Source organism: Macaca thibetana, chromosome 18 (assembly GCF_024542745.1).
Source record: "Macaca thibetana thibetana isolate TM-01 chromosome 18, ASM2454274v1, whole genome shotgun sequence".
Classification (NCBI taxonomy): Eukaryota; Metazoa; Chordata; class Mammalia; order Primates; family Cercopithecidae; genus Macaca; species Macaca thibetana.
The window spans coordinates 783819-809727 of NC_065595.1; the positions used below are offsets into that span (position 1 = coordinate 783819).

At 58.3% G+C, this 25909-nt stretch overlaps 1 protein-coding gene across 6 annotated transcripts in view; it reads right to left on the reverse strand.

The window, feature by feature from the left end:
- The window catches only part of NFATC1 (nuclear factor of activated T cells 1), a 128214-nt gene that overhangs the window by 83373 nt on the left and 18932 nt on the right, over nt 1-25909 (reverse strand). For 5 of the 6 annotated variants that reach the window (XM_050768214.1, XM_050768212.1, XM_050768213.1 and 2 more), the window contains exon 3: nt 6249-6408. In XM_050768214.1, coding sequence (XP_050624171.1) covers nt 6249-6408 — 160 coding nt within the window. Of the gene's footprint in view, nt 1-2156; nt 2607-6248; nt 6409-25909 lie in introns of those variants that run through there. The other variant, XM_050768217.1, reaches the window with a different exon arrangement.

A 25909-nucleotide genomic window follows, 5' to 3' on the forward strand; every position in this document is an offset into this window, starting at 1 on the left:
ACGGTATTCACGGGCTCTCAGGAACCTGCTCCTCACAGTACTGAACACTTCCTGAGCCCCTGCCAGCTGGGGAAGGCACCACACAAAGTGAGAATTAGTCAGGACCACCGGCCCAATGCCCATTTTAACAAGCAGAAAGGAGCTGCCTCGCAGGGGGCTCCACTCCTTGGTCTGCAGCTGTCAAGTTTCTTACATGACAGAAAAAATATCTGTTCCGGACCTACGGGGGCAAAGTTGACCCATAAGCCAGACGATGGGAGGAGAGGCCCACCGAGGCCGCCGTGGGCACCAGCGGGCCCACTCCACCCTGCGTCCTGAGCTTGGGGTACGGCCAGGAGCCCTCCCTGGGGCCAGTCTGGCCTCCCGACTCTGGGTCCTCACCTGACCCGCCAGCCCCTCTCACTGCACGGCTGAGGCAGGATCCCAGACCACCTGCCCTCACCTCTTTGCGGACTCAGTCAGCCCCTCTCCTGACTGACGATATTACAAGCTGCAAACCTAAAATGCTGTTTCAGAATGGGCCGAGGCTTCTCGTTTCACATTCCAGTGACCTATTAATTATTCACACAAACCCGGCCTCCTGTGTGATGGGTGAGATGCTATCGGGCAGGTTATTTTGGTGACTTGGTAAACAGACCTGAGTTATTTGACCCCTGGGTCAGAGGTCAGGCTACATCCCACAGAGGTCCACGTGCCCCCACAGAGTGGTGGGTGCCAGGGAGGTGGCAGCCGAGGGCCAGGGACGTGTTGCAAAGACATCTTCTCAGGGCCCTGGGCCCTTCCCGGCTGCCTCCAGAAGAGTGTAGCTGCGATGAGCAGTGGAGGACGCAGGCTGAGGACGGGGTGACTCGTGTGAGGAACACATCGGGCGAGGGGCCTGCAGGCCACGGTGAAGAGGGCAGGAGGGAAGGAAGGAGGCGCGACCAGAAACAGAGAGGAGGAAAGCAAGGCAGAGTGACCAGGGCGGGTGCTGCTCACGCAGCTCAGGTCCTCCTCGGACGGAGAGGGGAGCCGGATTCCACGTCTCCTCAGGGACCATGGTCCCCCTCGATGGGCAACAAGCAGGCGGAGGACCAGCCTCACCTTCACGCCCGGAAAGGCAATGGGTCACGTGAAAAGGCCTCAACGGCTATACCCAGGTGCTTCTCTGCCCTCCCTGGCCAGAGAAGGGGAGGAACACTGCCTGTCTCACCCCAGACCATCCTGGTGGAAAACCTCTAAGAACCAGCCTGATGCCGGCTGCCCACATACCGAGGTGACCAGGAATGAGGGCACAGGCTGTGTGGGGATGAGGAGGTGAGACAAGAAGAAAAGCCAGCAGCCCCCCACAGCACTCGTGAACTCCCGGTTCCAGCCTCGCTGAGAGCAGAACAGGCCCTCTGGGGTGAGGAGACTGTGTGTACAGAGAGATCCTCACCCTCAGGCAGAGCCTGCTGTCAGGGCGGAGGGTGGAGGGCAGAGGGTGGCGGCTGCCCGAGGTGCCACCATCAGGACACTCAGTGTGAGCCGGGATTTGGGGGAAAGCCGAGGCTGGAGGGAAACACCCGCTACGTGTCATTTTTAGGCCTGGCGGGAAATGCTGGTGAGAAGCAGACAGCAGGCGGACGCCCCCTCAGCCTCCCCTGGAACCAGCGGCCTGGCGAGGTCCCAGCATGGGCAGATCCAGACCGGCCCACCGAGAACTGGCGGCCAAGGTGCTGGAGCGGGGGCAGGAGGGGCCAGTGACAAGGGGGCTGTGCGGGCAGCAGCCGAGGCCGGCCGGGCTGCTGGTCACTCCCTCCGAGAGGCTCTGTCCAGGTCACGTGTTCTACCAGGGCCAGGTGAGCCCCAAACGGGCCTCTTCATCCTTGGTTTCCCAGGAGCACTGAGGCCCATGCCGGACCCGTCCCCACCATCCGGACCCGTCCCCGCCCTCCGGACCCGTCCCCGCCCCCCGGACCCGTCTCCGCCATCCGGACCCGTCCCCGCCATCCGGACCCGTCCCCGCCCCCCGGACCCGTCCCCGCCATCCGGACCCGTCCCCGCCCTCCGGACCCGTCCCCGCCCTCCGGACCCGTCTCCGCCCTCCGGACCCGTCCCCGCCCTCCGGACCCGTCCCCGCCCTCCGGACCCGTCCCCACCATCCCCCTCACACACGGGGGCAGAACGGTCCTTACCCGCAAACCGCACCCTGCAGAGGGGGCGCAGCCATCACCACGGCCGAGGGCCCACCAGACGCTGCAGGGACCACATCCGCCAGGGGCTGCCGGCCGTCCTGAACCACCCAGACCCCCTCGCGGATGGCTCCAGGGCCCCACTCTTCCAGGCTAAACCACGCCCTGTTCCTTTGATGCTGGCGTGTCTAGCGCCATGGCAGCCATAACAGGGGTGGCCTCAGGGTGCGGATGGCGTGATCATGGCAATGTGGCCACAAGAGTAGGGGCTGGCCTGGGGTGGTCTCTCCCCGGCGTGGGAACGATGTCATCCCCACAGAGACGGCAGGCGGCACGCTCAGTGCTCACTGGAGGGGGCTGGCCTCCTTCCCTCTGAAGGAAAGGCCCGAAACAGGAGGAGCCCCGGATGCCGGCCGTCCCTCGCGCCCCTCGGCGCCCACAGGTACCCGGATGCCGGCCGTCCCTCGCGCCCCTCGGCGCCCACAGGTACCCGGATGCCGGCCGTCCCTCGCGCCCCTCGGCGCCCACAGGTACCCGGATGCCGGCCGTCCCTCGCGCCCCTCGGCGCCCACAGGTACCCGGATGCCGGCCGTCCCTCGCGCCCCTCGGCGCCCACAGGTACCCGGATGCCGGCCGTCCCTCGCGCCCCTCGGCGCCCACAGGTACCCGGATGCCGGCCGTCCCTCGCGGCCCTCGGCGCCCACAGGTACCCGGATGCCGGCCGTCCCTCGCGCCCCTCGGCGCCCACAGGTACCCGGATGCCGGCCGTCCCTCGCGCCCCTCGGCGCCCACAGGTAAGAGCGAGCGCCTGCCCGGAGGAGCAAACACCCTTTCCTAACCTGGGGTCCATGCTCCGAATGCCTCCTGGAGAGAAGGTGCTGTGTTCTACTCATGCACTTTGCTTCCCAGCTGCGAAACACATGGGAACGGGGAGAAGTGGGGGACGGGGGGGAAGTGGGGGACGGGGTGGACGGGGAGGCCGGGCGCGGTACGAGTAGGGGGCCAGGCGCGGGAGAATGGGGACGCTGGGCACGGGAGGCCGGGTGCGGGAGGACGGCGACGCAGGGCGCGGGAGGACGATGACGTAGGGCGCAGGAAGATAGGGAGGACGAGGACGTAGGGCGTGGGAGGGCGGAGAGACTGGGCACGGGAGGACGGGGACGCAGGGCGCAGGACGGGGAGGCCAGGTGCGGGAGGACGAGGACACAGGGTGCGGGAGGAGTAGGGGGCCGGGCGTGGGAGAATGGGGACGCTGGGCACGGGAGGATGGGGAGGACGAGGACGTAGGGTGCGGGAGGGCGGGGACGCAGGGCGCAGGACGGGGAGGCCAAATGCGGGAGGATGGGGAGGCCGTGCGCGGGAGGACGAGGACACAGGGTGCGGGAGGACGAGGACGCCGGGTGCGGGCGCACAGTGCTCTCCTGACCGCGAGAGCTGACAGCCACCTCCCCAGGCCCCCCGCTACCCTCCAGGGCTCAGCTGCACTGCAGGAGACAGCGGGCTTTGATTTTATGGACCAGCTTTTTGAGCTGTAGTGGACAGACGATTCACAATGAAGAGAACAGCATTTCTCAAATGCAGGAAACTCCTGTGTCAGTGGTTCCCAGTGGCTCTGACCAGCCACCTGCAGCGCCCACCACCCACGGCCTCGCCCCCGCGCCCCCAGGCCAGTGCAATGAGCCTCGTTTCTGAACAGCGGGAAAGGGGCTGTGTCGAAGGATGTGCTAAAATAACCCAACGGCAGTGAGTGCACGTCTGCGGTTCCGAGGAGCTTCCACGGCAACTGAGAGCTTTCTATTCTCATTTGTTTTATAATTATGCACAAATTCTATTTTTATCCAATTTGTGGTCCACCAACTGAAAGAGAAAACAAACCCCCAAAACCCCCTCTTTTTAGCTGCTTTTACCTCACACTTGCATAGACATAAATGCCACAGATACATCTGAAAACTCTTTAAATTACTAATTTCTCACAATGAGATATGCTGATAGCGCCTGACGTTTTCCATGCAGGGGACTGTTTTCTCCTGCGTTTCAACGGAAAGGTCTCCTTCTGTGGAAACACAAGGCCAGCCTCTCCTATTCTGCTGCTGCTCACACATGGGCCACTTGATTTGGAATAATTTTTGAGGGTACATTTTAAAGATATTTTAAATTACTGTTTCAAGTTTCCTGAGTCCTCCAGAGCACCTCGACCTCTCAGTCGCATCTGTATTGATAGATTTCAGCACCCTAAGCCCAAGACACCCAGACAGCAGAACAGAGATGGGGTTCCACAAGATTCCAGAAGATGCAGGGAGGAGTGCCCAGCACTGAGCCGTGTCCACGGAGACAGGTGGCACCAGGCACCGGCGCTACTCACAGGTAGGTGAAAATACATCCATTAAAACCCAGGGCTGCCTGTAGTCCCGGCTACTCGGGAGGCTGAAGCAGGAGAATCGCTTGAACCCGGGAGGCAGAGGCCGCAGTGAGCTGAGATCGCATCACTGCACTCCAGCCTGGGTGAGAGCGAGACTCCGTCTCAAAAAAAAACAAAAACAAAAAAACAAAACAGACAGACAAAAACCTCAGAGCTCTCTTCACACTGTTGGTCCCACTTTACCCTCCAAATAACAGACCTGATTCCTACAACTGCCCCTCATCTGGACATGGTGAAAAGGGCGATGGCCGGTGACCCTCACCGATACAATTCACAGCAAATGGGGTGGACGAGGCCATCATTTCTCTATTGCCTTATTTCCACTCTTTCTTTCACTGCCTCATTTCCTGTCCCTTCTAATATCCTTTCCACTGAGCAATAACAGGCTTTCGGTCAGTGAAAACCGAGGCAGGGACGGGGAGGTACAGGCCTGCAGGGACGAAGCATGGCGCAGCGCTGTCTGACCTTTCCCACTTGGGAGGGTGGAGACTTTAAATGTCAAACTGGCCGCTGTGCACTCAGGTGTCTCCCGCATTTCCTTGCTTCAAGCACCGACAAGGTAGGTACTAATTGGCATCAAGCACACAGGCCACAAACATCACGTTAACAGCATCTGCAAGTGCTGGTGGAAACGCCTCGCCCAGCACCCTGCCTGCTAATGCCCTGCTGCCGGCTGTTGCGCTGGCAAACAGCCATTTGTCCCTGTGGCCGCCTTCCCTCCACTATTTATCTAAATGGAAAAAAATAAAAACACGGGCCACCCTGCTGAGCACCCCTTCCGGCTTGCATCATTTCCTAAGTAACGGGGCTGGGGCACCCGGTTTTCTGCTGTTGGTGTGTGCTGGGAAAACGTCCTCTGCATTGCTGCATGGCCTGGAGCCCTGGGGCCGGACACCTTTGCTGCTCTGTGGCTGCCAAAGCAGTGGACCCAGGGCCTGGGGCTGATGAGGTAACAGGTGAGACTGAAGAAAATGAACACCCATGGCTACCCGGGACCCACATCAACACCTGGGGTGCAGAGGGGGGCATGGCTCTGTGTGCAGACGCTGCCCATCCCCGGTGCGGTCACTACACACCTCCCTGGACAGCCTAACTCTATGTGGCTTTCCCCCAAGGTGAGAGCAAGGTGAGGAAGCCACACAGAGCCCAGGAAGACAGGCCTACCCCGGCAGGGACACGGCTGCCAGCCCCAGGCCCACTCTGAAAGCCACTCCTCCTCTCCTCGGGAAGCACCTTGAGCCCTGGTGCCCCCAGCACCCAAGCCCAGAGTGTGGGATTCCGCAGGGCTGGTGGGCCACAGAACCTGCATTTCTCAGGGCCCCCCACCAGGCGAGGCTGGTGCTGCTGGTGAGAACCCCAGAGTTCAGAGGCTTTAGAGAGAGGAGAATCAACCCCCTGAAACATCCACACCACAGGCAGCATCCGTGGACACGAGAGCTGCTTTGGGCAAATCTGAAAACAAAGAGGGAGGGTCTGCACGTGTGGAAGCAGGAGGTGCTGTGCCACGCTCCCATTCCAGCTCAGGGGCGGTGAGCAGCCGCCCAGGACTAACCACGACATAGCATTCAGCTGGCCTGGCTGGGAGAGTCTGTGGTTTCAGCACAGTTAGCTGTGGCTCTAAAGTTACTTTTGGACCAAAACAGCAAGTGGCGTGCGAGTCTGGCCTCGGTGCCTACCTGCACGATGGGGTGTCCTCCAGCTGACGCCTTCACGGCCCCCCGGCTGCCCTCCGTCTCATAGTGGGCTCGGTGGTGGGACTTGGGCTGCACCTCAATCCGAAGCTCGTACGGGCCCGAGTGGGATGGCAGCTGCCAGTCCAGGGCGGGCAGGGTTGGGCTGGAAGGGAACAGAGCAGAGGAGGCGTTTAGCGCCACACGGACCTCACCCGGGCCACACGTGCCGCGCTCAGCCATCACCATCTTGGGTGGACACTTCCTCAGTGAGCGCACATTCTACACGGAGATGGACAAGCCCGTGTCGACGCGATGCTTACTCATCGTGACCCGTGGCCATGGCCCGGCCAGTTCTCTAAGACGGAAACATTTTCCAAGCACAACCTTAACACACTTCTCTTCCTTCGTGACAGGCTTCTATCAGTTACTTAACCCTCCAGTAAGACAGGTTTTAGAACTCATTGAAAATCTTTTTTAAAATCTAAGAGGTACAAGCTGTGGTCTAAGAACAAGGAAGCTCAAACCTCTCCTTGCTATGAACCAGCTGTGCGGCTGCTGTTGGACAGGTGACTAACTGGGCCCTTTATAAAATGGTGGGTTTGGAAGACATGGTGTGTGAAAGACCACCAGCCCCCAGATTCCATGATTGCTGCAAGATGAACAGAAGGGCCTGACTGAGGGCCAGGAGGAGGAACCGGGCGTCCATGGAGGGCAGTGAGAGAAAACGCAGCAGGGCGGGGTGCGACAGTGAGGGCTTTGGGAGCCTGCTGGTTACTGTGCACAGAGGACACGCGCCGCATGACGCGGCGGGTGACAGGTGCCGGGTCTGTCCTCAGAGCCCATGGCTCAGCTGGGGGCTCCACGGCCCCTGTCCTTTCAGGAGATGAATGTTTGGTGTGAAAGGCTAAGGTGAGGTCCTGCCTGTGACCTCGGCCTGAGGGTCTTCCCAACTGTGTTCTGTAGGAGGCCCAGGTGGACTGTCTCAGCATTCCTGGGGGCCACACCGTGCACCCAAGGGGTTCTCGCATCTAGGGAGTGGCCTGCCCCCACGCAGCACCATCCACGCAGGCACCACCTTCCACCCCATGCAAGAGGCCGGCGCTTCTGCCATCAGAGTCTGTTTCTGGGAGGCCCAAGGCTCTGTGGCCGCTGCAGCCCTGGCCCAGCCTCCTCTTCCACTCAGTCTGTCTCCTCAGCACTGCCTGCTGCAGGGGCCAAGGCAGGCGGAGGATGCGGTGGGACCCTCCCTGGACCAGCACTGCTCAACAGATCAGGTACAACACCCTGCATGGGCAGAGCCAGCCCAGGGCCCAATGACCGTCCTCACCGCTATGTGGGCAGAGACCCAGGGCCCGCCGACCGTCCTCACCACCGTGTGGGCACAGCCAGCCCAGGACCCAACGACCATCCTCACCGCTATGTGGGCAGAGACCCAGGGCCCGCCGACCGTCCTCACCACCGTGTAGGCACAGCCAGCCCAGGGCCCGCAAACCGTCCTTACCACCGTGTGGGCACAGCCAGCCCAGGGCCCACCGACCGTCCTCACCACCGTGTGGGCACAGCCAGCCCAGGGCCCGCTGACCGTCCCCACCACCGTGTGGGCACAGCCAGCCCAGGGCCCAACGACCGTCCTCACCGCTATATGGGCACAGCCAGCCCAGGGCCCAACAACCTTCCTCACCACTATGTGGGCAGAGACCCAGGGCCCACCGACTGTCCTCACCACTATGTGGGCAGAGACCCAAGGCCCGCCGACCGTCTTCACCACCGCGTGGGCAGAGCCAGCACAAGGCCCAGCGACCGTCCTCAAGGCTATGTGGGCAGAGACCCAGGGCCTGCCGACCGTCCTCATCACCGTGTGGGCAGAGACCTAGGGTCCGCCGACTGTCCTCACCACCATGTGGGCAGAGACCCAGGGCCCGCTGACCGCATTGTGGACTGGGGCCCCTGAGGTCACCCTCCACACAGGGCCTGTGACTCCCCCATCTTCAGAACCAGCCCCTCTGCCAGGACTCAATTATCGCCTAGAGCTGCTGACCGTCATTCTATGTCCGTTTTAAGTACAAGCCACAGAGACATGGGACACGCAGGCAGCTTCTTGGGAAGGGCAGGTTCCGTGCGATGCAGGCTCAGAGCAGGGGCATCTGCGAGTTCAAGGAAATTGCCTCCCGAGCCCCCAGAAGGCCCCCACACCTCAGGACACACTGTGAACCCAAAGTGACCTACAAACAAAACAAGGGCGGGACACGGTGGCTCACGCCTGTAACCCCAGCACTTTGGGAGGTCGAGGTGGTGGGATCACGAGGTCAGAAATTGAGACCATCCTGGCCAACATGGTGAAACCCCATCTCTGCTAAAAATACAAAAATTAGCCAGGCATGGTGGCGGGTGCCTGTAGTCCCAGCTGCTTGGAGGCTGAGGCAGGAGAATTGCTTGAACCGAAGAGGCAGAGGTTGCAGTGAGCCGAGATCGTGCTACTGCACTCCAGCCTGGGCGACAGAGCGAGACTCCATCTAAAAACAACAACAACAACAGCAGCAGCAGCAGCAGCAAAAACCAAGGCCAGTAGCAGTGACTCACGCCTGTAATCCCAAAACTTTGGGAGGCCAAGGGGGACGGATCACTTGAGCTCAGGAGTTCAAGACCAGCGTGGGCAACATGGCGAGACCCCATCTCTACAAAACAAACAAAAAATAAAAACATGAGCAGGATGTGGTGCACATCTGTGGTCCCAGCCACACAGGAGGCTGAGCGGGGAGGATCCCAGCCACACAGGAGGCTGAGCGGGAAGGACTGCCTGAGCTGGGGGAGGTTGAGATGGCGGTGAGCCAAGATCGCATGGGCTTCAGCCTGGGCAACAGGGCAAGACTCTGACTCAAAACAAACAAAATAAAAACAATGGGCAGAAAAGACTGCTTTAAAGAGAAAAGCCCAGGAGGCTGCTTGAATGGAATCAAACACATAATTTTAAAAAATATGAACACCTAAAATGTTCCTTAACAAGACTACATATTTTGTGACATTGGAAGCTTCATAGTAATTTGAAAACTTAGAAATAGATTTATACAAAGATGCACCTGGCAGGCTCACCACCCACCTCCGCTCTGTGGGGTTTTGGGCTCTGCGGGTGCCCAGTGGACCCCGACAGCCACAACCGCTTCCCTGACAGAGGAATCTCCAAGACGCAGCTTCGCGGGCTGCACTGTCCGAGCTCTTTCCCACGGGAGGTGATCAGCACGGACGCCCAGCATCTGCTAACGCTGCCAGGTGGAAGGAAAGGCGGCTGGACCCAGGGCTCCGCACAGGAAGGACAAGAGCCTCTAGAGAAAGGCTTCCCTGCACAGAGCTCGGGGCCAGCTGTGAGTCTCTGGGGAAGGGAGAGGGGGCAGCTGCAGGGCTGGGCAACGAAGGGCCCCTCTGCAGCGGCCACACCCACTCCTGGACAGGCAGGCACCAAACAAAGTCGTGGATGGTGCGAGGTGGCGCCTGTCTCAGGTGCCTTGTACCTATCTTTTTCTATGAATTGAAAAAGCAATAGGCCGGGCGTGGTGGCTCACGCCTGTAATCCCAGCGCTTTGGGAGGCCGAGGCGGGCGGATCATAAGGTCAGGAGATCGAGACCACAGCGAAACCCCGTCTCTACTAAAAATACAAAAAATTAGCCGGGCGCGGTTGTGGGCGCCTGTAGTCCCAGCTACTCGGGAGGCTGAGGCAGGAGAATGGCGTGAACCCGGGAGGCGGAGCTTGCAGTGAGCCGAGATCGCGCCACTGCACTCCAGCCTGGGCGACAGAGCGAGACTCCGTCTCAAAAAAAAAAAAAAAAAAAAAAAAAAAAAGAAAAAGCAACAAATAAAACGCAAAATTCACAGCCGGGTGCGGTGACTCACGCCTGTAATCCCAGCACTTTGGGAGGCCGAGGCAGACAGATCACCTGAGGTCAGGAGATCAAGACCATCCTGGCCAACATGGTGAAACCCCATCTCCACTAAAAATATAAAAATTAACTGGGCGCAGTGGCGGGTGCCTGTAGTCCCAGCCACACTGGAGGCTGAGGCAGAATTGCTTGAACCCGGGAGGCGGAGCTTGCAGTGAGCCGAGATCACGCCACTGCACTCCAGCCTGGGTGACAGAGTCAGACTCCGTCTCAAAACAAACAAACAAAAAAACAAAATACACAGTGAAAAAAACTGGGCTCACCGGATTCCCAGGAAAGTTAAGACACAGAGAAGAGACAGAGCAAGAGAAAGGAGAGAAGAGGGAAGAAAAACAGAAAAGCCACCTCCCCCACTGCTGGTCTGCTTAAAGGCAGATGCATTTCCTAAAGATGAGGTAGTCTAAACCACTCTGCAGTTGACTATTACATAAGAATAAGTTTGTGTAAACACAGCCATGTGTCACTTTATGACGGGGACACACTCTGAGAAACGTGTCCTTAGGCCATTTTGTTGTCGTGGGAACTCATGTGAACCGACTCGGTGTGGCCAGTGCACACCCCAGCCATGTGGCTCACGGCTCCCCAATACATGTCTGCACGGCGTGTGGCTGTGCTGAACACCGTGGGTGACCGCCTCACAGTGGTCAGGGTTTGTGAATCTAAACACATCTAAACACGGAAAAGGTCCAGTAAAAATATGCTCTCATGATCTCACGAGAACCCTCATACGTGAAGTCCGCCGTTGACCTGAACCGTGGTGCAGGACTGCATTTGGCTCTGGAATCATTTGCAGATTTAGTAACACAGTGTGTGCACGGCGTAAAGCAAGAATGATTTACAAAATAAATATCATAATCCAGACAATTAAGATGATTGGTTTTGGTTGGAAATTTTCAGCATGAATTTGGCAGCTCTACAAATTTGTGTCTCTGGTTCAGACAAAAGAGCCCAAATGAGCAGGAAGGGAGCCTGCACTGCTGCGGAGACGGGGCCGCTGCTGCCTATGCTCCACCCCACTCCACTACACGTGCTTCCTTCCTGGGGATGACAGCCGGGGCACCCGTGGGCAGGCGTGCTTCAGTGGGGGGGTCTCTGACCAGCCTAGCCCTGGGAACTGCAACTTGCTTGCTGAAGCCCTGAGCTCAGGACTGAGAATAATTCCAACAACTTCAAAGTCATCTTCGACGTAAGCCAATTTTTTTAAAAAGTGACACTCAACGCAACCAAAAAAAAAAAAAAAAACTCCGGTGAAATTTGCATCCAACGTCTACCTGGTCTGGACGGTAACCGATGCTCACAGAGCCACGGTGTGTCTCTCTCTCTCTTTTTTTTTTTTTGAGATGGAGTCCCACTCTGTGGCCCAGGCTGGAGTTCACTGGCGCCATCTCGTCTCACTGCAGCCTCTGTGTCCCAGGTTCAAGCGATTCTCCTGCCTCAGCCTCCTGAGGAGCTGTGAGTACAGGTGCACACCACCACACCAGCTAATTTTTTGTATTTTTAGTAGAGATACAGTTTCACCATGTTGGCCAGGCTGGTCTCGAACTCCTGACCTCAGGTGATCCGCCCGCTTCAGCCTCCCAAAGTGCTGGGATTACAGGCGTGAGCCACCGCGCCCGGCCCACTGCGTGTATTTCTATAAGAATTTTTACAAAATGATGCATCTTAACAAAATGAGATGCATAATCCGGTATTTTGTCTTTTCTTTTTCTTTTTCTCTTTTTACTTCTTAGAAACAAGGTCTCGCTCTGCTGCCTAGGCTGGAGGGCAATTCTCCAACTCCTGGGCTCAAGGGATCCTCCCACAGTGCTGGGGTTACAGGCACGTGTCACCATACCTGGCCTTTTTATGAAAGATAGATCACATTTTGAGCACTTTAGCATATTCAGAAACAATTTAATCACAGCATCCCATTTACCACAAGGACCATCCTCCCTGTACTGCCAGACTCTGCTGTTATAAACGTCGGTGACACAAACATCCACACAACCAACTCCCAGGCCACACCTCCGGTCACGCCCTGAGTGCAGACCCATGGATCAGAGGCGTGACCATCTCGAGGCTCCCTGCAGGCGCCACCAAGGCCGCTGCTGGTGGGTCTGACTCACCCACCGGAGTCCGGGGCTGTGCTTGGTCTTTGCCGATGTGTTACATCAAGGCAGTTTTCTGGGCTGCTGTTTGCATCTTTACATGACAGTTAAAAACACGAGTGCAAGACTGAGAACACCACACTGTGTACAAATAATAAAAACAAACACTTCTAAACCACCAGGGTAAAACTTCTAGAATATCCCCTTGATTTATTTCCTGTTTCTCACTAAAGACACCACAGGGCCTGGCTGACCTTCCAGCCTGCCCGCCGGCCCGAGGCCCGCCCCCCACCACACAGAGGCTAGCCGTCCAGCCCCAACAACCCACCGCACAGAGACCAGCCATCCAACCTTCCCAACCCACCGCACAAAGGCCAGCCATCCAGCGCCCTCCAACCCACTGCACAGAGGCTAGCCGTCCAGCGACCCCCACCGCCCACTGCACAGAGGCCAGTCGTCCAGCCCCTTCAACCCACTGCACAGAGGCCAGTCGTCCAGCCCCTTCAACCCACTGCACAGAGGCCAGTCGTCCAGCCCCTTCAACCCACTGCACAGAGGCCAGTCGTCCAGCCCCCACCACCCACCGCACAGAGGCCAGCGGTCCAGCCCCCACCACCCACCGCACAGAGGTCAGCGGTCCAGCCCCCACCACCCACCGCACAGAGGCCAGCGGTCCAGCCCCCACCACCCACTGCACAGAGGCCAGTCGTCCAGTTCCCCCCCGGCTGCACACAGGCCAGCCGTCCAGCCCCCACCACCCACTGCATAGAGGCCAGCCGTCCAGCTCCCCCCGCAACCCACCGCACAGAGGTCAGCCATTCAGTGCCCCGCACCACCCACTGCATAGCGGCCAGCTGTCCAGCCCCCACAACCCGCTGCACAGAGGCCAGCCGTCCAGCATCCCCCACCACCCACCAGAGGCCAGCCGTCCTGTCCCCCTGCCACACAGAGGTCAGCCGTCCAGCCTCCCCACTGCACAGAAGTCAGCCATCTAGCCACCCCCCACCCACTGTACAGAGGCCAGCAGTCCAGTCCCCCCCAACCACTGCACAGAGGCCAGCTGTCCAGTCCCCCCCAACCACCGCACAGAGGCCAGCTGTCCAGCCTCCACCCCCACCCATCGCACCGGGGCCAGCCATCCAGGGAGGCTCACTGTTGTGCATGTTGACAAATTGGGCAAATACTGGTCCCCCTTCCCTAGATCTATTCCATACAATCCATAAAGTAAAACCTTGTGATTTCACAGACAATGGGACATGGGTCTTGAAAACTTTATGTGAAGGACAACATCACAGCACAGCACAGAGACACCAGACACGTGGGTACACGAAGGGCCGCAGCCCGGGGGACCCCTGCAGACATGGAGACGGTTCAGCCTCCAGGAGCCCCCACCATTCCCAGCCCATGCCGGCTTCAAGCCGAGGACCTGTTCGTCCTGAGCTCCTGCAGGGCTTCCCTGATGAGTCTGGAGAGTTGAGAAGGTACTAGGCAGAATGCAAGGCGCTGCCAGCAGGGAGCCCCTCTGGGGCCTGGGGCTGGGGCATGGCGGCTGCCATGGGGCAGCCCTGGGGGCCAGGTGGGGCACTGCCTCCCCCAACTTCCCACGAATCTGCAATGGCTGCAGAATCAAGTTTAAAAATGCTTCTCACTGAGCCAGATGCAGGCTCCACACCCGCAGCAACACCCAGAGAGGCTGCAGCCAAGTCACGGGGGTCCGGCCTTCCCGCCCCAGCAACACTCCCCAGGACCCCTATGTTTGCTGCCCCTCTGGGGGTCCGGGGACGGTGCGGCCACGGAGGCTTCAGGTGGATACCAGGGGGCCCAGAGCTGCCAAGTCTGAGCCTGCAGGTCAAAGGGAAACACCTGCCAGGCCCTGCGAGTCCCGACACGGCTCCCACAGCAGTGCAGCCTGGGTCCTGCTGTCCTCACGCTGGGGTGGAAGTGGCGTGGGACGTGGCGTGGAGGACAGTGGCCCCCATGGCCCGGGGAGCCGGCCACACAGTCCTTTCCACGGGAGGAGCTGTTCACGCCCCTGAACCTGTGTCTCCCTCACTTGGGAGGGGCGTGAGGGATTTTTTTCAGCCCAAAGCTCACAACAGAGATGCCCTCTGTGCTGGGGTGGGGGGGGGGGGGGGAGACAAAGATATGCCCTGGAATGATCACTGTCTGATTCTAAATCGCAGGATTTTTTTTTTTTTTTTTTTGAGACAGGGTCTTGCTCTGTCACCCAGGCTAGAGTGCAGTGGCCTCATGGGATCCTCCCACCTAGTAGCTGGGACCACAGGCACACCACCACACCTGGCTAATTTTTATATTTTTCGTAGAGATGGGGCCTCCCCATGTTGCCCAGGGTGGTCTCAAACTCCTGGGCACCAGCGATCCTGGCGCCTTGGCCTCCCACAGCACTGGGATTCCAGGCGTGAGCTGCCACGCCAACGCACGTGGGTTATCTGTTTAAAAGGCCGGCACGGGACTCATTTATCGTGGTTTATCTGTTTAAGTCTTCTACAGTTTGTTATTTGTACAACCAAAAAAGTGAGAAACTTTGCTCTCAGGTCTTGCGTCTCGGCCTCTGCCCAGCTCATCCCCTGCCCGCCTGGTGAATGGGCTTCAGTTTCCAAATAGCTGAGCCTGAGGCCCTGCCGGGTCCCTCCCCCTTAGAAAGGCCACGTCCCAGCATCTGAAAACACCCTCCTCGTGAGTGGCCCCCACCCTGCCGGGGAACGATGAGAATCCCGGGATCGCGCCCTCAGCGGCAGAAGCCCAGAGCCGAGGCAGTTCCTTTGTTTAAGTAGTTTGAGTAAAATCCTTTAATTCTGATTTTCCAAGGGTTAAAGCCTGTACATGCCCATTGCTTAGGTGAAAACTGAAGGCTGCTCCTGACTCCTGCAGTTTCTAGACAGACAAAACGACAGACTCTGAACTCAGCAGGGCCACATCCGCCCACAGGACGCGACAGGAGCAGCCTAGGGAGGGCGAGGGTTCCAGGGTCCCCTTGCAGCCTCTCCTCGGCCGGCAGCCACAGGCCTCATAGCCCTTTGGTTGTGTGGGGGTTTTTCCCTTAATTAAAAGGAAAGAGAGTGAGAGAGAAAGAGAGAGAGAAAGAGAGACAGAGAGACAGAGACAGACACAGATGGAGACAGAAACAAACAGAGACAGAGACAGAGACAGAGATGGAGAGACAGAGAGAGACAGACACAGAGAGGCAGAGACAGAGGCAGAGAGACAGAGACAGAGACAGAGATGGAGAGACAGAGAGAGACAGACACAGAGAGGCAGAGACAGAGAGAGATGGAGAGACAGAGATGGAGACAGATGGAGAGACAGATGGAGACAGAGATGGAGAGACAGACAGAGAGAGGGACAGACAGACAGACAGAAATGGAGAGAGATGGAGAGAGACGGAGGGAGAGAGATGGAGAGACACAGATGGAGAGACAGAGACAGAGAGACAGAGATGGAGAGACAGAGACAGAGAGAAAGAGAGAGACGATCGGTGCATTTCCCCGACGTAAGGCAGCCTCTGGGTCTTCTGGGCTTGTGTTTCTGGAGCTGCCCCAGGACCACACAGCAGCCAGCGGTCAGGGGCCCCGAGAAGGCCAGCCTCGCCCCGACCTGTGCCGGCAGAACTCGGCCCTGAGAAAGTGTTGCCCGCCCAGGAGAGGTCGGCCTTCCTGGAGGGCAGCCCAGAGCCGGGCCTAAAGAGGCCAGGTGGGCCCGCACACGCCGCGTTTCTCGGTGGTAGCAGTGTGGCGGCATCTGTGCGTCACTCCCAACATGATTCCCGACCCCTGGCTGGGCCTGGCCACTGGACGCAGCCTTCACCCTCCCACAGCCTGCCCCAGGGATGACCCCACAGACCACGTGGTTTTCTTCCATGACCCAAGGCAAGGCCTTTCACAAAATCCCGCCCAGCAGGCCAGGGAGTTGCGGGAGGGCTCGGCGGCCCAGGCAACCTCAGGATTTCAGGAGTCGGAGGGGGCATGGGGGCACTGCTGTCCCACCCTGGGGGTTCACCCAGAGGCCCCGGCCTCCTGTCCAATGGGCTGGCTCCCATGCACCCCTCCCTGAAGCCAAGGCCGCCTGACCCTGAGGCCGTGGGTGGAGCCTCCTCTCCACATGGGACCCAAGCTCTGTGCCCGTGGGATGAAGGCGGCCCAGAGTGGGGCACGGGCCTCACAAGCTGGCAGGAAAGATGAGATTGGTGGACGAGAAGCAGGTGATGGGCCAGGGAGGGACCAGAAAGGCAGGGACACCCAGCCTGGCTCTCCTGCCCGCCAGGTGAGGTTCAGGATGCAGAGGCAGCCCCTACAGTTGTCTGTGCCTTGGCCTCTTGTCCCAGGCAGTCCGGGTCCAGCCCCTTCCACCAGGACAGCGGTGCAGGCACCAACAGCCCATGGCCCACCCGCACTTCCCAGGACAGAGGTGGCCACGGGCAATGTCCCTGGGGCAGGACCTGCTGTCCCCATCTGTCCTCCCCCAGGCCGGGCAAGTGGATCCCAGACTCAAACCAAAGTCAAAGCCACAGACCGGGAGCACGCAGGATCCGGGCTGTGAGGCCAGAGTGTCAGGGTTTTGTTTTAAAGGGCACATTTGAGGATTTCATAAAAACTGACGGCGTCCTGCGGCTTCACCACATGGGACTGGAGCACGGCCAGGGCACCGACCCTTCCTTGTTCTTTGGAAAATCAAAGTCATCGCCTCTCTACAGGCCCCACCCCTCCCAGGCCCACCCCTGTATCTCGTGAGCCTCGAAACGGCTTTGGACACAGGACCTGCCGTCCCAGGCCCAGAAGCCCCCGACACTGTCCCCACCCCTCTATCTGCCCTGCCCTGCCCCGGACGCGTGAGAAGCTGAGCTCAAGACCCTGAACCCCCACCCCCGAGGCAGCCCCCAGCCCTCGCCCAGAGCCAAGAGCTCCCTGTGGGCCTCCTCCCAAATGTTAACATGGGGGCCAGAGCACGCTTTCTACAAAGCCCCCAATGTCAACCTTTCTCCCTCCCAGAAAAACTACACAGATGGGAGAAAGCACCTTTCCATGGCTCCCAAACATTCCTTGCAGCTCAAGGGTGGGAGGGGACATTTGGGGAGCAAAAGGAGCCCGTTGGGAACCCAAGCTCAGCGGGAACGGGGCCTCACTGTGGGATCCCAGCACCCCGGGCAGCAGGAATGGTGCCTCACTGTGGGATCCCAGCACCCCTGGGCAGCGGGAACGGGGCCGTGCTGTGGGATCCCAGCACCCCTGGGCAGCGGGAACGGGGCCGTGCTGTGGGATCCCAGCACCCCTGGGCAGCAGGAACGGGGCCGTGCTGTGGGATCCCAGCACCCCTGGGCAGCGGGAACGGGACCGTGCTGTGGGATCCCAGGGCCCCGGGCAGCGGGAACGGGGCCTCACTGTGGGATCCCAGCACCCCGGGCAGCAGGAACGGGACCGCGCTGTGGGATCCCAGCACCCCGGGCAGCAGGAATGGTGCCTCACTGTGGGATCCCAGTGCCCCGAGCAGCAGGAATGGTGCCTCACTGTGGGATCCCAGCACCCCGGGCAGCGGGAACGGGGCCTCACTGTGGGATCCCAGCACCCCAGGCAGCAGGAATGGTGCCTCACTGTGGGATCCCAGCACCCCTGGGCAGCGGGAACGGGGCCGTGCTGTGGGATCCCAGCACCCCTGGGCAGCAGGAACGGGGCCGTGCTGTGGGATCCCAGCACCCCTGGGCAGCGGGAACGGGGCCGTGCTGTGGGATCCCAGGGCCCCTGGGCAGCAGGAACGGGGCCTCACTGTGGGATCCCAGCACCCTGGGCAGCAGGAACGGGACCGCGCTGTGGGATCCCAGCACCCCTGGGCAGCGGGAACGGGACCGCGCTGTGGGATCCCAGCACCCCGGGCAGCGGGAACGGGGCCTCACTGTGGGATCCCAGGGCCCCGAGCAGCAGGCCCCACACTGAACACCCTCACTGTCCCTCACTCCCCTGCCCGCCGGGACAGCAGCTGCTGGAGCCGGGGCCCGCTGCATCTTCTCAGGTTTACTCCGTGGCTGGAGAGCAACAGTGTGGTCCAGAGGGCGGGGAAGTCCCCTGGGCCCCCGCCACACCCCCACTATCCCCTCATCCCCAAGTTCACACCAGGGACGGGTTCTAGTCACTGCACACGCAGACTCTTCCCAGACCCCAAACACCTTCTCAGAGGTCTCCAGGGTCAGGGCCCATCTGCCATTACTCAGAGGAAGTTTTGGCAGTGAGAGGCCTCAGACTGCACTTGCCATGGATGGCTTATAAAACAAAAACCAAAACCAGAAAAGTCATATTGCACGAGTTAATGTGGGGTGGGGCACAGATCAGTCATGGAACTGATTCCGTTTCTAGTGGTGCCAAGACCGCCCGGCTCAGCGCTCAGAGTTCACTCAACCTCAGCTTGGACCTATGGGAAACCTGGGGGTTTCACAAGAAATGACCACATTCTGGATGTTCACTGGACAGCAGCCCAGGTGATTCACAGGTAATACTTGGAGCTACAACAAATACAGTGGCTTCTCCAATCACCTACGGGATCTTTCAAAATAGGGACGTGTCACTCTCCAAGGACTCCTGTCGTGAATGTTGCCAAAACAAAGGATGCTGAGACTCTGACGCCTGGAACCACAGAGCACCCTTGGCCCTCGGGATCAGAGGAGACCCAGCAGCAAGAGGCACCCAAGCTTCCAGCTTCACGCTCAGCTGTGAGGTTGCCACGGGGACAGGATGCAGCCCGCGGTGGCGGCACCGCCAAGAGCTGCTGCTTCACCCCAGTAAACACGGAGTCGCTTCACAGCCCTCTCCTGGTCTCTGTGCCTGCAGCACGGCTTGTGGACGGTGACCCTGCCTCGGAGCTGACACCTGGAGGCCGCTGGGCCACGTGGACCTCAGAGCCCAAAGTGCTCCAATACCTGCACTGCACCTGGCCAGAACCGAAACCTGAAGGCTTGACAGCTTCTTACCCTTCCCTCGATGCCTAGAAGTTTCCACGTGGCTAGTCTCCATTTCCTCATCCACAAAAAGAGGCTGATCCCTGCTCTCCACCCCCACAGGCCCCGACACTGTGCTCCCAGGCCCCCGGGGTGGCCCTTGTCCCGCACCGCCCCTCGCAGCCAGGGCTCCAGGTGAAAGCAGACGTCATCCAGGCGCTATTGCGGACGGCCCAGTCTCTGGAAACACACTCGGCCTGTCTGCCCGTGGGAGGAGGCCAGCATTGCCTCGCGATTCCTGGTCTGTGCCACGTGTCACCCTGGTGTTGGGGAACCCTTGAGTTCCGGGAACAGCGGCCTGTGCAGAGGGAGATGAGCTGGGGTGCCCCACAAGCCTCAGAACTGCTGTGATGGGGGTCAGAGGTGGCGAAGGCACAATACTGATTCTGCACGCCATCAGACCACATTCCTGACACACATCACGGCTTCCAGCGTACAAGTGTGTGTGGGCTCCATGTTTCCGGCGAGAAAACGCTCCTTCCGTAAGCTAGAACCTCTGGCCCTGGGAAGCAGAATCAAGCTGCTGATGGGTTTTGGGGGTTCCTGGTACATGAGTCCCCGCGGGGCAAAGTCAACATCTACACGACCCTCCTGGAGGGGCCTCCCTCTTCCCCCCTGCAGCGACGTCGCCCGGAAACGCGTCCCCCTCTTCCCCCCTGCAGCGACGTCGCCCGGAAACGCGTCCCCCTCTTCCCCCCTGCAGGGACGACCTCGCCTGGAAACGCGTCCCCCTCTTCCCCCCTGCAGCGACGTCGCCAGGAAACGCGTCCCCCTCTCCCCCTCTGTAGCGACGTCGCCCGGAAACGCGTCCCCCTCTTCCCCTCTGCAGCGACGTCGCCCGGAAACGCGTCCCCCTCTTCCCCCCTGCAGCGACGTCGCCCGGAAACGCGTCCCCCTCTCCCCCCTGCAGCGACGTCGCCTGGAAACGCGTCCCCCTCTTCCCCCCTGCAGCGACGTCGCCAGGAAACGCGTCCCCCTCTCCTCCTCTGTAGCGACGTCGCCCGGAAACGCGTCCCCCTCTTCCCCCCTGCAGCGACGTCGCCAGGAAACGTGTCCCCCCTCCCCCTCTGCAGCGACGTCGCCAGGAAACGCGTCCCCCTCTCCCCCTCTGCAGCGACGTCGCCCGGAAACGCGTCCCCCTCTTCCCCCCTGCAGCGACGTCGCCCGGAAACGCGTCCCCCTCTTCCCCCCTGCAGCGACCTCGCCTGGAAATGCGTCCCCCTCTTCCCCCCTGCAGTGATGTCGCCCGGAAACGCGTCCCCCCTTCCCCTCTGCAGCGACGTCGCCCGGAAACGCGTCCCCCTCTTCCCCTCTGCAGCGACCTCACCTGGAAACACCTGGAAATGCATCCCCCCTCCCCCTCTGCAGCGACGTCGCCTGGAAACACCTGGAAACGCGTCCCCCTCTTCCCCTCTGCAGCGACGTCGCCTGGAAACACCTGGAAATGCGTCCCCCTCTTCCCCTCTGCAGCGACCTCGCCTGGAAATGCATCTGTCGCACAGCCTGGTGCCGACGGGACGCGGCGTGCAGGTCACATGGTCTCACACGGGAAACCTTGGGGGGTGCACACGGCGTCTGGTGTGGCCTTTACCTCTACTGTCTCTACCAAAAGCCGACTAATCCCTGTGTGTCTAACCCAACTTCCAGAGATATTCTAGAAGCACTTATAAAAAAGAAAATCCCATCATAATATAGTAAACGTTTTGCTCAAGAATCCAAGAAACATTAATTCGCACCTAAGAGTCTAGTTCTGAATGTGAATAACTGTTGTCTTCCAACTCTTGACTCAAGTTTAATCCCAAGGCAGGAAGTTCCTGTGGCTGCCCAGCTGCCGGAGCACCCACCCCCAGGCCCACCTTCCTCGCTGCTCAGAAGCCAGGCACAGGAGCAAATCCTGTTTTGTCTGTGGTCACCGATGCACATCAGGACCAGACACTTCCTCCCAGCGGGGCCATAGGCAGCTTAGGAAATCTCAAAATTGGGAACCTGTGAAGGCTTCCAGCTCCTTGCCGTCCCCACACTGTCTCCACGGGGACATCTGAACCAACCAGGCAGGTGCTGACCCTCCTAGGGTAGCTTCTGGGCACACGGTCTTCGGTGAGATGGGGCAACGTTTCAGATCTCAATGATCTGACTTTAAAACTCTGGCTCATGCCTGCAATCCCAGCACTTTGAGAGGACAGGTCGGGAGGATTGCTTCAGGCCAGGAGTTCCAGACCAGCCCTGGACAACATGGCAAGACCCTGTCTCTACAAAACATAAACCATTAGCCAGGTGCGGTGCCACACATCTGTGGTCCCAGCTACTTGGCAGGCTGAGGTGGGAGGGTCACCCGAGCCCAGAAGGTCGAGGCTGCAGTGAGCTGTGATGGTGCCCTGCACTCCAGCCTAGACGACAGAGCGAGACCCTGGCTCAGAAATAAAAAAATTATATATATGTATGTGTATATATGTGTGTGTGTATATATGTATGTATGTATGTATATATGTACATATGTGTATGTGTGTGTATATGTGTGTGTATATATGTATATATGTATATATGTGTATGTGTACGTGTGTATATATGCGTGTGTGTATATATGTATATATGTATGAGTGTGTATATATCTGTGTATATATGTATATATACGTATACATGTATGTATATATGTATATATGTAAGTATATATGTCCATATGTGTATGTGTGTATATGTATGTGTGTATATATGTATATATATGTACATATGTATATGTGTGTGTATGTATATATGTGTATATATGTATGTGTGTATGTGTGTGTACATATGTATGTGTATATATGTGTGTGTATATATGTGTGTATATGTGTGTGTGTATATATATGTGTGTATACGTATATATGTGTATTTATATATGTGTGTGTATATATGTATGTGTATATACGTATATATGTGTGTGTGTGTGTGTGTGTATATATATATGTGTGTGTGTATGTATATATATCTGAGCGCAAAGCCACAAAGCCGCGTTGTTTCACCCTTTCCAGGAACACAGTGCCTTCTCCTCCTCATGGCTAACAACAGACATCGACAGAGTAACACTGAGAAGGACCAGGGAGAAGATGCCCTGGCCCTTCCACACACGCTCTGGGAGAACGCGCAGGCCCTCGGCTTCTGCAGCCTCCTCGCACCCTCACGCCAGTCCTTCCCATCAGAAACTGCTGTTGCAAACCCCGCCCTCCAAGTGTCAGCTGTGAACTCCTTAACAGCAGAAACAAACTAAACAACGCAGGTAGAAAGCCGTGGGCTGCCAAATGCTACCGAAGCGGCTCAAGAAGGAACAAATGAGCTAAGGCCAGGGTGCTCGTGCAATCAGGAGGCAAGATCTTCTTAACTCCGAGCCCCTTGCCCACGGAGGCTGGCAGACGCAGTGCCTTCTCCAGGGAGCTGCGGCTCCAAGGACACCACGGGCTGCGTAAAGCCCTCGACTGGGCTCTGACCCCAGAAGGCTCCACATCTTGGTGATGAGAGCAGAAGGCCAGTCCGGGCCGAGGGTCCCCGTGACACCTGCCCTACCCCGTACAGGCCTCGCGACAAGAGAGCTGAGCTCGCCAGGTCTCCTGGGAGTCGCGGTCCCAGCACGGGTGGAGTCTGGGATGCAGGCTGTGGGGTCTGCTCATCACGGCACAGAGTCCAGTCCTGTTGGTTGTGACTGGACAGCCCCGGGCAAGTGGCCTCAGCCGTGTCCATGGTCAGGTGGCCATTCAGCGCCTGTGGCCGGACAGCTCCCCACCACAGAGCATCATGGGGCATGGCAGGGCAGCACACGGATTCTTCCCGCCATCACACAAAGAAACTGCTGGCTCCCCTGACCCCCACAGTCTCCATCAACACCCCGAGCCCTGCAGACCCACAGGAAGGGTAGGAAGAAGGCAGGGTGCCGGGGGCTCCTCCCATCCCACGGTGGCAGGGACCAAGGACAGATTCCAACATTGCAATGAAACTGGGTAGGAGCAGGACGCATCCACAGCACCACAGAGGACAGGCCCAGCCATCGCCCATCTCCCGCCACGGCCCATCTCCTGGTATAGCCCATCTCCCATCTCCCACCACAGCCCATCTCCTGGTATAGCCCATTTCCCATCTCCTGCCACAACCCATCTCCCACCACAGCTGAGGGCTTCCTGGGGACTGTCCGGCTTGTGCGAGTCACCTGCTGGTCTGCTCAGCCAAACACAAGCTCCAGAGCCACCACTGTGAATGCCAGGGAGGCACATGGCCACGTTCTTCAAGACCCTTCAGAGTCAGCCCAGCACAGTACCCACAGGAGGTACTGGAGACTCCCCAGGGCCTGACACGCATGCCGGGAGCCAGAAGGCTGGCTGAGGCCTGTCCAGTTCCCAAAACAGCAGGGCAGGTTGCTGGGGGGGATGCCCCAGCCAGGCGTAGTGGGAACCAGAGCCAGGGTGACGTGGCTTCGAGGCTGGCTGTGGCCTGTGGGCTGCGGGGTGGTTTCCCTTCCCAGAAAGGGAAGGGCTTACAAGGAGATGCAGTGGAAGTCAGTCCTGAGCCATTCCAGCCCATGCCAGCGTTTTACAAACCATGGGGCAACTGGACACCTTTGGCTTCTTTGCTAACCGTCTTCCCAGGAGGTGATGGCAGCGGGAAGCTCGGGGAAGACCCCACAGCCACCACTTTACGTGTACTGCTATGCTGGGGTTCGGTACAACGCCTTAGAGACTATGTTCACCATCACGCCAAAGGGTCCACCAGTGCCCAGGGACATGGAGGTCTGGACAGTCCGGCACCAGAGCCCAGAGACAGCCCCACTACAGGGCCTGGGAGCTCTCAAAAGCCTGCACTGTTCCCCCAACACTGCCGGGGCCTGAACCCCTCAGATACCAGAGCCACAAGAGCAAAGGCATTCAAATGCAGTAGGAATCACTACTGAGCCTGGCAGAGGACTCGTGTCTGTGAAAGAGAACACAGAGTCTACCTGTTACTGCGCTGGGCTTATATGATCTTTTTCCAAATTCTGATAAACTCTGAAACTTTCAGATAACTTACGAAACGCAAGGGTGAAAGTTTTCTCAGGCCTTTTGAAACTAATACTATGCATAGCAGAAAAATGACTGATATTGCTAAAATCTTCAATATTGCAGCCCAAAACTTAAACAATGTCTGAAATAAAGAGGTTTTTGTTTGTTTGTTTTGAGACAGAGTCTCGCTCCTCTCACCCAGGCTGGAATACAGTGACGCGATCTCAGCTCAGTGCAACCTCGGCCTCCTGGGTTCAAGCGATTCCCCTGCCTCAGCCTTCTGAGTAGCTGGGATTACAGGCGCCCACCACCACGCCTGGCTAATTTTTGTACTTTTAGTAGAGATGGAGTTTTGCCAATTTGGCCAGGTTGGTCTTGAACTTCTGACCTCTGGTGATCCACCTGCCTTGGCCTCCCAAAGTGCCGGGATTACAGGTGTGAGCCACTGCGCCCAGTCAGGAGATTTGAATATACAGTATTGTACCAACCTAACAGCTATTTCTGATCATTGAAACTGAGCAGGTTCTAAGTAAACACTGTTCATTAGCCTATCTCGCCCCTTAGAAATTCTTTTTCTTTAAACATTCAGTTCTAACAGGCAATGTTTCACGTGTAGAAACTGAATTCAAGGGCTGGGTGTGGTGGTTCACGCCTGTAATCCCAGCACTGTGGGAGGCCGAGGCGGGCGGATCACAAGGTCAGGAGATCAACACCAACCTGGCTAACATGTTGAAACCCCGTCTCTACTAAAAATACAAAAAACTAGCCAGGCGAGGTGGCGGGCACCTGTAGTCCCAGCTACTCAGGAGGCTGAGGCAGGAGAATGGCGGGAACCCGGGAGGCGGAGCTTATAGTGAGCCGAGATCGCGCCACTGCACACCAGCCTGGGCGACAGAGCGAGACTCTGTCTCAAAATAAATAAATAAAATAAAAAGAAATTCAATTCAAGAATTGTGCTGTTAAAGTTACCGATAAATTCAGTTAAAATACCTCTGCCTTTCCAATTCCCCTACAACCTTGCTTCTACAAAGGCAACTCCGGAGACTGTCTGGGTGCAGAGAGTGAGACATGTGGAGACGCTGACAGGGACACTTTCCAGAGGCTGATGCCCAAAGAGGAGAAGATGTCGGCACAGACAGACCTGGACATGGACGCACATGGCCTGTGGCAGGTCCCAGGTGGAGGAGGCCGAACAATGAAGGAATGAGGAAGCAATCACGTAGACTTGAGTTCCTGTAGGTCAATATGAAATCTTTAAAAGCCACCATCTGAGAACCACTATTTATAAATAACAAGCACAGCATTCAACATGCACTCTCGCCCTGGCCTCCTCCAGACGCAGCCCCGCAACACCTCCTTACACCCTCAACGGCACACGGAAAGGTGCCCTGGGAGCACTTGCTGTGATCACCGTCATTATCCCTGGAAAGAAGCAAGGCGGGAAGAAATCCACTCCTTTCTGATGCCAGAATTCACAGCTTAAGATTCTAATTTGTAGGGCTCTGGCAGGGGGCCTGTGGTTCCGGTGCCAGTCCTCCCAAGCTTTGACAACAGACACATCATTCCGCTGAGCTCCAAAATAGCTCCAAACTCTAAAACTACCAAGGTTCTATCACCTACTCTTACTAACTTCACAAACATTAT